This window comes from Triplophysa rosa, linkage group LG11 (genome assembly GCF_024868665.1).
Source record: "Triplophysa rosa linkage group LG11, Trosa_1v2, whole genome shotgun sequence".
NCBI classification, from domain to species: Eukaryota; Metazoa; Chordata; class Actinopteri; order Cypriniformes; family Nemacheilidae; genus Triplophysa; species Triplophysa rosa.
The window spans coordinates 25,042,599-25,054,754 of NC_079900.1; the positions used below are offsets into that span (position 1 = coordinate 25,042,599).

Genomic DNA, 12,156 nt, shown 5'->3' on the forward strand with positions numbered 1-12,156 from the left:
GCCCTTTAAAAGCCGAGGCCCACCAGTAGCCCGGAGAGTCCTGGTGGGAGCTATCTCCTCAACCTCTCCCTCGAATCGGACCCTCCTTCCCTGTCGCCTCTAGTTCCAGGGGGTCATTCATTCTGGTTTCGCTCTTCTTGACTCTTTTCCCTGTCTACTCCTGAGAGAGAGGCCATGAGCAAATACATTCAAGATTCTCTCTTGGCAGGTCTCATCCGTCACTCGTCTTCCCCTGCGGGCGCGGGATTCTTCTTCATCAAGAAGAAGGACGGCTCCCTTCGGCCCTGTATAGATTATCGAGGTTTGAATGACATTACTGTTAAGAATAGGTACCCCCTACCTCTCATGTCTTCTGCCTTTGAACTTTTACAGGGAGCCCGGGTCTTCACTAAGTTAGACCTCCGCAATGCTTACCATCTCGTCCGCATTCGGGAGGGTGATGAGTGGAAGACGGCCTTCAATACACCTACGGGACAGTACGAGTATTTGGTTCTTCCTTTTGGTCTGACCAATGCTCCTGCCATCTTCCAGGACGTCGTCAATAGCGTTCTGGGTGACATGATTAACAAATTTGTCTTTGTGTACCTGGACAACATTTTAATATTTTCCCCCTCTCTCCAGGCACACACCCAGCATGTTAGACGGGTTCTCCAACGCCTACTTGAGAATCAACTATTCGTTAAGGCGGAGAAGTGCGAATTCCATGCCGAGTCTGTTATGTTCCTTGGTCACATCATCTCCTCCGACGGTATCGTAGCGGATCCGGCCAAGATAAGAGCTGTCGCCAAATGGCCTGTCCCCGACTCTCGTAAGGGTCTCCAACGCTTCCTGGGTTTCGCCAACTTCTACTGGCAGTTCATCAGGAACTTTGGCCTCATTGCAGCGCCCCTTATGGCATTGACCTCCACCAAGGTGCCGTTCAGGTGGAATCATAACGCTCAGGTTGCCTTTGATTCTTTAAAGTCCTGGTCTGTCTCTGCACCTGTTTTGTCTGTTCCCGATCCTGCCCACCAATTTATTGTCGAGGTCGATGCATCAGATGTCGGGGTTGGCGCAGTTCTGTCTCAGCGATCCCCTGCTGACGGGAGGGTGCACCCCTGCTCCTTCTACTCTCACCGTCTGAACCCTGCAGAACGTAATTATGACTTCGGTAATCGAGAGCTGTTAGTGGTAGGACTGGCTTTGGGTGAGTGGCGTCATTGGTTGGAGGGAGCAGCGCAGCCCTTCTTGGTCTGGACGGACCACAAGAATCTTGAGTACATCCGTTCAGCCAAGAGGTTGAGCTTGCGCCAGGCCCGCTGGGCACTCTTCTTTGGCCGTTTTGACTTCACCCTCTCGTATCAGCCTGGTTCCAAGAACCTTAAGCCCGACGCTCTCTCGCGTTTGTTCGAGACCCCGGAGAGGGAACTTTTGGCTGAAACCATCCTCCCAGGGAGAGTGGTGGTCGGGGCCGTCTCTTGGGGTATCGAGCGGCGACTTATAGAGGCCGGTCGAGGGGTGCAAGTGCCGGCAGAGTGCCCAGGGGGTAGGTTGCCGGTGCCGGCTGTGCTGCGTCCTGAAGTCCTTCGATGGGGTCATTCATCCAGGTTAGTCTGCCATCCAGGAACTCGGGGAATGTTGATTGCCATCTGTCAACATTTCTGGTGGCCATCACTGGCTGCTGATGTCAAACAGTTTGTGTTGGCCTGCCACGTGCACTCAATGCAAGCCACTCAACCGCCCTCCCGCTGGTCTGCTCCGTCCTCTGCCCATTCCCACCCGCCCCTGGTCTCATATTTCTCTTGATTTTGTCACTGGGCTTCCCCCCTCCGAAGGTAACACAGTGGTTCTCACAGTGGTGGATCGCTTCTCCAAGGCGGTCCATTTTGTCCCTTTACCCAAGCTACCATCTGCCCGGGAGACCGCTCAACTGATGCTGGACCACGTCTTCCGTCTCCACGGCTTGCAGACTGCAGACTGCAGTTACCAATGTTCATTTTGATTGATAGCTATTTTATGTAGTCTTTGGACAATAATAATCATTACATTTTTTGAGAGATACATTGTATGTAGCTTGCTGTGCTGTCCTCACTAATTTACAAGGCACAATCATACATTAAGGATAGATAAAAGTGGTATTAATGTGATAAACCATTAGGAACACATTTTAAACAAACATAAAAATACATGCTTAAAACGTGTATGGTATATTTATTGAATTACTTTGTCCATAAATAAGAGTGATTGCAATTAATCCTTATTGTGTGTAAATACAATTTTAGTTAGTCAATCCTTTATATACTCTACATTGATCAAAAATGTGCTATTGTAAACTTGTTTGATTGTCAGAGGGTAAAAACAAATAAAATAATGCATAAATGCCTACAAAATAAACATGGCCTAACATCAGGCAACCAACAAACATAGTATGATATCAATTGGCAATTTGGCAGGCTATTGACTGCGATTCATTTTTAGAAAAGCGCTTCTTTCCAAGATCAACCTGGCTCGATTCCTGCGTCCACGACTCAGGTCACCTGTGATACTGAAAACTCTCTCAGCAAATGCCTGAGATGCAGGCATAGTGAGAAGGTCTTGGGCTAGGGGTTTTAGAAGCTGATAGGTAGAGCCATGTGTAGCCCAAAAGCCAAAGGCAGTCTCTTCATGTATGCACTGTGACAGCTTCTCTTTGAATCTTCGGATTTCCTGCCTGACACAGAGCTTTGTGTTGCGAGGTCCAGATGTCCGATTTGAACTTGCTTTTGTTAGAAATCTAAATCTGGGTCGCTTTGCATGTGGCTCCTGCTCCTCACATTACTCGTCACCTCCCTGATGTTCAACAGCATCCTCTTGCATTCTTACAGAGGACACCATTTGAGCAATGTATTGTTCTGCTCTACTCAGTAGATCCTGTATGTGTTCGTCATCAATTCCAATGAATGCATCATGTCATGGCTCTGCTTCATTTTGTCATGCTTTTCTTGGTCCTGTAGCAGAGCCATGACAAAGTCTTTGGTTATGTGTGGAGAGAGTCTTTTTGACCCTTTCGGTCTTCGATACTCTCTCCGGTCTTTGTCTGTTTTCCCGCCCTTTTGTATCCCTCGTTATTGCTTGTTGATTAGTTCATGTCTCACACCTGTTCCCTCTTGATTTCCTCCCCTTTATATAGTCCTCATGTTTCATTGTCCTGTGCTCTGTCATTGGATCCGTACGTGTGTATGCTGGTGTTCTTGTTCCTGTCGGTCCCAGTGTGCTGTTTAATATTCTGAGTCTAGTCTAGTAAGTCTTTTAGTGTTTTGTTATAGTTTGTCAAGTGTTTCTCAGTTTAGTCCAGTTTTAGTCAGTCTATGTTCTGTTTGAGTTTTTCCTGTTTTCTTGATTTACCCCATCGTGGGTTTTTGTTTTGTCTATTTGTTAATAAATATATTCTTTGTTAACCCCTTCACTGCTGCCTGCATTTGGGTTCTCTTCTGCATTTCGTGACAGCGTCAGCTGAGACTGTCGGATCAAGGAAGCATGCAGCAGTAGCAAGGGGTGAGAATTTTGAATCACTGGGATCAAGGAAGCAGCTAAAGTGTTGGTCTATGTTTGCCTTCATCTTCTTTGCCAGAGAAGATACAGTATGTCCTTGTGGCTTGAACCTTGGGCCTGGGGAAACTCAGATAGGTGAGCACTCAGGTCCAGGAGGGCAGGCACCACCAGAGATAAGGACATTGTGTCACTCTGGAGCATCTGGGTGTGCTCAGCGAAGGGAAGAAGCAGATCTCTGAGTGCAGTGAGCCTTTGCCACTCACTTGGAAGCAGAGAATCCTAGCCTATCGTATCAGCTACTTGAGTTAGTGAGTTCTTCTGATCAATAAGACGTTTTATCATCAGGTAGGTGCTGGATCATCTAGTGGGGCAGTCTTTGATCAAAGTGAGACCAGAAAGCTGCAGTAATTGCTCTGTTGCCACCGATGACTTGCGGAAGAGCCTAACAAGTAGTCGAACTCTGTCTATGAGGCGTTTAACACTTGCTTCTTTGTGGACTATGTTAACCACAAGTTGCAAAGTATGTACAACACAGGGCATCCTCTCTATTGCTCCAAACCTGGGTATGAGAAACACAGAGAAAAGGACAAAGAATTTATTAATCCTCTACATGAAATTCAATTGCCATTAGCAATATAATGCAACAATATGTAATATATGCATAGTTCACTGATAGACACAATGTAGGCGGGTAGTCAAAATGTTATCATCAGCATCTATACACTAAAAGATCTTACCTTTGATCTTCGACTTCAACATCATCAGAGTCTTCTTCACTGTCCTCCTGGGAGTCTTCCTCTGTGGTACTGTGGTCATCATACTCTTCACTTTTTTTGAATGCTGTAACCATGTTGCTTCCATTATCGGTTATTACAGTTAGAATCTTGTTTTTTGGTATTCCCCATTCCTCTGTGCACCTGTCGACACAAGTTTTTATACATTCTGCTGTGTGGGGATGCGATAGCTGAACCAGGGTCAGCAATATATGCTTCGCTTTTTCCTCCTGGGGACAAAAGTAGCATGCACTAATGGCAAGAAATGATGCTGTAAGTCCTCTTTTCGTCCATATGTCCAGCCCTAAGGTTATTTTGCGAACTTTGGTGAGTTGTTTTCTGAATTTTTGTTTTTCATCATCGTAAAGTTGGTCAACCAAGTTGTTTATTTTTGTTTTCTTAGGCACTGCCAACCTTTTATCAATGCTTTCTATCATATGAATAAAAGCGTCATCCTCAACTGTACGAACAGGTAGACCGGAGCGTGCAATCCACTGGGCAATCATCTTTTCTTTAGAGATTTGTTCTGGCTAATCTGCTTTATATTTTGACACCGATGAGAATGCCACTGGTATAGTTGATTGTGTCTTCTCAATTTTTGCACCCTGTTGCTGTTTTTGTGTAGTCTGTTGGACTTTTGAGGCAGTCCTGCATGTTCAAAAATTTGCAAGAGACGTTTCTCCAAATTATATAGAAGTTTTATTATCAGATGTAAAAAGGTAACAAAGCTTTGGGTTGTCAGACGATCTCCTCACTCCACCACAAGCCAACAACCCAAATTATTCAAAAACACCCATATTTATTCAGTATGTGACGTCGTTCGCATCTTCTGACTCCTCCTCTGCCTTTTAAGGAGTGCTGCTCCCTTTCCACCAATCACCGTGCACCACGTATATCTTACTCCATCCTTCTTTCTTAGTTCCTGCAAAACAACATCCCCCCACAACACATGCCTCACATCCTGTGGTCAGTCGCCAGTCCTGAGGAATGTTCTCTAGAGACAGTTTCTTTTGGGGAGTGGTCTCCTAGAGACAGTTTCTTGTGGCCGGACAACATACCAACATTCTTAACATTCTTTTAGTAAAAAGAAAACACTCAATCATCTAATGCTTTTAATTATGTAGCGTTGTTTCTTAATCCTATGATTCATTAAAACACATCACAACTCATGATTATACTTAAAACATATGCAGTGGATTGATTCATAACATTTCTTTTATATGTGACTCTTTGTGTGTGTGTGTTGATTTAGACAATTTATGGTTCCAACCCCCACTTATCCTGTCTCACCTCATCTGCCACAGTAACTTTCCACTGAGTAAAATAGAAAGCACATGACAAAAGCACACAGCTTAATGATTTAATGAAAGAAAACACTTATTGATTATATTGATAATTAAATCATACTTTTATCTGAAAAATATTCCCACAAGTCTTCTCATGGACCTGAGTGTAGAGAAAGAAGATTGGATGTGATTACTCCTTAAAAAAAACCACCCTAAAAGCTACCATACATTTTTTTTATTAAATGTACATTACAGTTTTGCATTTGGCAGACGCTTTTAAAGCGACTTACATTGCTTTATACTATACATTTGTTTCTAAGTATGTGCAATCCCTGGGATCGATCCCATGACCTTGGCGAGCTAGCGCCATGCTCTAACCACTGAGCCACAGAAAGCTAGGCTAATACTGTATTAGGCCTAATTATATATACACCAGATATTAATCACTAGTACATTTACTTTTTTTTCTTTTCTTTTTTTATTTAAATTATGACAATCCATCTCATCTAAACATGCTTACATGGAGAGTAACTTAAGTTTAGCTACCTACTTGCCAGGCCCATTACAACTAACTTTAAGTACAACAAATACCAACTTCGTTGTTTCTCAACAGGTTTAAGCCGAACAGTTGTTTATATAAAGCAGTTTATAATTTAAAAACTATGAACTTGAAGTAACATTAACGTTTCTATATATTGCAATAATTAGCAGAATGCTAAAACATTTAGCAGGAAAATAACACTTCTTGGTTAAGCCAACATGGCTTGCTAGCAAATTTACCAATGTTAATACATCCAGTAAAACTGATCTAACATTAGGAAAAGTAGTTAAGGCAATTAGCTTACTTACCATGACAGAAGCTGCATAGAGAGCAGGGTGATGTGCCTTTAGATGTCTCTTAAGATTTGTGGTATTCTTTCCACCTAATTTATAGCCACAGTGCCTCTCTCCATGTTCTGTGACAGTGCACATTGTTTTTCTTTCAGATAAATTATAACAGAAATGCTTCCATATATCAGTTCTTCGTTTCCTTCCCAACCCCTCAGGTGCCGAAGCCATGTTGTGCGTGTTCGCGGCTTCACGCTAGTTTTTGCAGTTAGCCCGGCAACTGCCTGCGGGTGCCTGGGATTAGACACACCCCCTATCAGTGACGCACATTTTGAAAGACAGCCTTGAAGAAACCATTTATTATTCTGAATGTCCGATAGTCCTCAAATAACAGTTTAGTCTCGTCTTGTTAACGAAGACACAACATAATTTCGTCATAGTTTTATCATCAGACATTAGTTTTAACTTGTCAACGTCTCGTCTTAGTCACAGAAAAAAATGGTCGTTAACGAATATTTTTCGTCACGTCTTCGTTAACGAAATTAACACTGGATGGAACCCGACCAAGGGAGGGGGGGAAGTCCCTCCCTTGGTCGGGTTCATGTTTTTTCATATTTCCAGGGTCAAGCCTGTCGTTTCCTCTCCACTCCATCCTGCCAGCAATCGTCCCAACCCCCCCCCCCCGTCTAGTGGATGGCTCTCTGGCTTACACAGTCAGGAGATTACTAGACGTTCGTCACCGTGGCAGAGGCTTCCAGTACTTAGTGGACTGGGAAGGTTATCGCGCAGAGGAGTGAAATTGGGTTCCGTCTCAGGACATCCCGGACCAGTCTCTGATTGTGGAGTTCTACCGACATCGAGGTGAGCCCCCTCCCCCTGGGGAGGGGGGTACTGTCAGGGCTCGGGTCTAGCACCACTGGTTTTTGTCTGTCTAGTCCTCTGTTTTTGTTTTGTCGAGCACTTGACAGTTGCCATGTGCTCAGTCCGCGTGTGTGGCCCCGCCCCCTTGTTATCCTATCTATGTCTCATTAGTGATTTCACCGATTCACCTGGTTTTCACCTTAACTCTCATTCTCCCCTACTGGTGTCTCATTCTCTCTCCTGATTGCTTCCCTTCTTATTCCCTGTGTTTTGCACTGTTCAATGTCAGTCCATTAGAGTTTCTCGTGACGATCTCTGGCCCTCTTGTCTTGTGCGCTAGTCTTGTCGAGTTTTGATCACCTTGTCTTGTCTAGGCTCCAGTGCTGTACTCATCCTGTCCTGTTCCTGTTTTGGGTAACCGTGTCTACTGGCTTCAAGCTGTGGCTATTCTCAAGGAGTTTATCCGAGGCGAGTCAAGCATCTCATCTACCGGGGAGACTCTCTGCTCTATCGGAGGGGTGTTTTACCTGTGGATTCTTGCTATGCGATGGTGTGAGTTACGCACTGGGATTACAAGGTTGTCATCTCCAAACGGACTCTCGTTCAGTGATTCTCCCACGCTGGTGGATTACCGTCATGGAATTGCAAACACTTGCTTCTGGACTCCCCGAGTTTGACTCGCAATCAACTGATTCTCCCACTAACCTGTTCGTTGCGGCTGGATTTATTGTGGACTCTTTTCCCTTGACTCACCTTCCGCGTGCCGTGGGTGATTTTAGGATTTTTCTTTTGTTTTTTTTATAATTTTTCCCCTCTCCCCTTAATCCTGGCTCAGACTACAGGAGTTTTAAAATCCTGACAGATTTCAAATTCTGGTTGCAGCACACACATAAGGAGAATCTTAACAGATTCTCTTATTTAAAATCTTAAACCTGGCTCAGACTACAGGAGTTTTAAAATCCGGAAAGATTAAAAATCTGGTTGCAGCACACACATAAAAAGAATCTTGACAGATTCTTTTATTTAAATTCTTAAACAAGCTCACACTCATCAGTGTACAACTAAATTACACATATTTTACATATCCATAGGATATGCAGTTTTGTAAAAGGAGCTAATAGTAACCGTTTTAATGGGTTTACTATTTTTAGATGTTGACATCACATCTACATTTGAATCTCTTTTTCAAGCACTACAAAAATAGGTTTGCCCTTTGTAAACTTGCATTTATGAATGTGAAATGTCCAGATAAGAAAACGTTGGGGCGTAAAGTTGTGTTTATAAATAAGCCTAAAGGTAGCAAGTGCAAAAATAAAAATTTAGAAAGTTTGATTGGAAGTTTTTTTATTTCATAATTGCACATCAAAAGACATCCTAAGACACCCAAACTACAGGATAATATTAAGATTATCATACCAGAGGACGCCTCTTACGTCATCTCACCGGGAAACAGAAGTAAACAAAGGGACATCGCAAAGTTAATTTCACGTGATCTCACCTGGCAACGGTTGTGTAACGTCTTTGTCGCTCTCTGAATGATTCTCTGTCTGTCTGTCCAAAGCCGCGGGAACGTATTTTGAGCAGGGGGTGCTATAATGCTTTTTGCTAGGGCTGAAGTTATGACTGTGCTTTGGGCGAGCCGCTTAAGTTTAATGTTAATAAATAACGGAAGAAAAAAAATAGTTGCTGCCGAGAATAAAGATGAATGCCAATGTGATTATAAGACACAGCATAAAAACAAACACATAAACGCATGTTATCTGTATGCCTATAGCCAAATAACAATCTGTTGAACGAAACTACAAGCTGCGCGTTAGCAGTTAACTTACCCGGTACATTTAAAACCGACGCGACTTCTCCCCAGCTCTTTTCCTTATCTGTGCGGTTGTGGTATGTTTTGGAGGATACATTATATAGACAATCATGTTGTTGCCACAAGTTGTTCCTCCAACTCCGTTGTCCAACATTCCCTTGCAGGAGCTTTCGCGGTCGACATTTTTAAAGGTCTGTCAGTCACCTCCGTCACCTTGCAGATGTGCCTCTCATTGGCTGTTGCGAAAGTACCATCGTCATCACCCCGATTTAAAATCCTAAATATCAAACATGTTTGATATGATCGGGGCGGCCCCTATTTCTCTCTGAGCAGATCGGGAGGTGTAAGATTCGATCTGTGAACGCCTCACATTACGTGATAATCTGGGCCGAACCTCGGACCCGATCGAGGTTCTGGACCCGATTTTTTCAAAGATTCTCGGGAAGGGAAATCGGGGTAAATTCTGGCCGAGAATCCTGTAATCTGAGCCAGGCTTTAACGGTCGTTTGGCCGAGCGCTCGAGTCTTTGCCCCTTGGTTTGTCTCCCTGTCAAAGACGGGTTCATGCTTGTATTCTTGTGAGTGTGGGATTCTTTATTAAATCACTTTGACTCTGTGTTTGACTCCAGTGTCCTTCATCACAGATTTGTACCAGCGTTAGACATTTGGTATTTGATTTGCCAGAATTGTGCTCGGGACCGGGTGAAGACCTTTTTTGACGTCAATGGAGTCAAAGGGGTGGCTAAGAGAATGAATAGAAATCTATATAACATTGATATCTTTGACTTTTTTCTGGTTGCTGACATCATTGAAAGGTCATATTCAAGGCAAGTTTTAAATGTGTGCAGATTATCATGTTATATATATTCATCATGATATTTGTGCTCATTTCCAATAACAATTTCCCAAATGTTACAATTCCTGTGTTACAGGAATTTATCATATGAATTGATACTTATGGGTCTTCATAAAACACACAGCTGTTGACCTTGACTGTTTATGACCACTCATGAGCCTTGATTATTATGATGTTATACGTCATGTGAGGTACTAAAAGCCTAAAGTCAATTCAAAAATACAATGAACAGCATGCAATGCATATTTTCCAATGCACTTCCGTCAAAAATGAGATAACACAGATTTATTGACAAGAGCAATCTATGTTATTCACAGCAGCAATGCCGGGAAAGAGAAAGGACATTCTTCATGGGAAAATTATTTACAATAGGGAAGCAGTTACAACACGTACACGCATTACATAAACTGATACTTATTTGTAATGAGTAATGCCACATTCTGTGTCAATGCAATGAAAACATTCGTCATTGTTGTTCACTGTAGGCATTTCATGTTTTGGCATTCCTGGATAACGTTTACTCATCACCTTAAATTGCACAAAACTTATGCAACAGTCCACACAGATGTCAGTTTTTGAAGTTCAAAAGGGGAGAAAACGTGGAGTGAATAGTCACGCTTTATTCACACGTTGTTTGAAAACCACAATAAAATGCAGTAGCTCACAGTGACATGTTGACCTGAAATTGAAATAACTAACCACATTCACCTGTTTGAAATGCCTTGAACTATTCTTATAGTGTCCCTTTCTCGTCTACATTGGTGGTTTGAGAAAAAGAACAGTGACAGGTTTATGCATTACAGAAATTGCATTCAAATATTTTACTAGATGATTGTGCAATAAATCTGCTTTCAGCCTTAACATATACAGTCTGTAACCATCATAATACAGGTGATAAAAAGAGCAGCCGCGTGTTGAATTAAGTGGCTTTTCTAGTCCGTTGTCATTTATAAAGAGATACACAGTGCCATGCACAAATACAAAACAACATAAAACACCCTGTACATGATCTGTGGAATGTGCTGCTTCTTCCTGCCGCTCAATGAGACGATCCCTGCACGAGGAAAGAGAGACCTTGCGCTCGCGGGGGACATTTTCCCACTGAAAGCTAAAGTTTATCGGAAAGTCGCTTGATTTATCGCATTGTGCTTCTGAACAAAAGCTGCTAAATGTCTTGTAAAAGTTACTAAATCTAGAGACAGACTTGCGTACGTTAGAAACACGGTTTTGTGTGCGCACTTGCGTGTGTGCGGCCAGAGAGGCACACGGCAGAATGAATATAGCGAAAACATTTTCTCCCCCTTTCTTGGGCCCCAAGCACGCATGGCCCCTGGGCCTGTGCCCATAATGCCCATTGGATAATCCGGCCCTGCTGGTAACAAATATAAGAAGAAACATGACTGACCCTTTACTGTTTAACAGTTAATTTTAGGATAGGCCAAATTGTGTTTTTTTTCTCAAAAATAATTTTAACAATATTTTACTGTAAAGCTGCTATCTGAAATGTGTATTATTTCAATGAGATTATTCAGACATGGGAGGTTTTTTTTGCAGTGAGTCATCTGTAAATGCATTGAATTTAAACCCATTATTTAAAATAAACAAAGGCGTCTGCTTCAGATGTAGGTTGGGCACTTGCTGAGTGGAAACCTTGCTTTCTGTTTCCTTAATGCTTCTAGTTATTCATTTTGTCAGTTTAAACTTCCCAGAATGTCTGAAGTTGCATTGTTTTCCTCATTTGTACATCAGCTCAATTTACCTTTGCCAACATTTACAAAGTGATAGGAACTTTGCTCTGAAGAGGGTTTAAAGTGCTCAAGTAAAAATTATTACACAGCAAAGTGTACTCTATAGAAAGTGAGAACATAAGGAATTACTTGTAGCTAATGTGACTCTTAAGTTATTGTATTTTAATGTCATTCCCCTTACAGAAAGGATGATTATTTCAGATATATTGAAATATACCATGTTATGGATATCAACATGTGCATTACTCAGCTAGTACTAAATGGTACAAAAAACATATTACCACCCACATGACTTAATGTCCAAAAACCTTATATTACCATGCCAACGTCCTAATGCTGTGATATTGTTAAAAATATGAAAAAAGAAAACACTTCTTTTAGATGTACATACATACAGTGTAAGATCAGGGGAGAAGTCTTAATATCATTACAATTGTAAATCATTACAGAAATAACAGAAAAACATTTACTATATCAAAGGT

At 42.3% G+C, this 12,156-nt stretch overlaps 1 protein-coding gene across 1 annotated transcript; it reads right to left on the reverse strand.

Moving 5' to 3' along the window:
• Positions 1-3,851: 3,851 nt before the first annotated feature.
• LOC130561312 (uncharacterized) lies at positions 3,852-4,905 on the reverse strand. The gene is made up of 2 exons (XM_057345539.1): positions 4,248-4,905; positions 3,852-4,069 (listed from the first exon to the last, which is right to left on the reverse strand). Exons 1-2 carry the CDS (start codon positions 4,787-4,789, stop codon positions 3,868-3,870), a joined length of 744 nt encoding a protein of 247 aa, XP_057201522.1. The 5' UTR covers positions 4,790-4,905; the 3' UTR covers positions 3,852-3,867.
• Between the last annotated feature and the right edge of the window lie 7,251 nt (positions 4,906-12,156).

Bases quoted from the DNA above. Each gene is read 5' to 3' on its own strand.
- LOC130561312 (XM_057345539.1), bottom strand. From the start codon at position 4,789: ATGATTGCCCAGTGGATTGCACGCTCCGGTCTACCTGTTCGTACAGTT. The intron at 4,070-4,247 runs GTAAGATCTTTT...TCTCATACCCAG, and splicing joins GTTGAAGTCGAAGATCAAAG to GTTTGGAGCAATAGAGAGGA.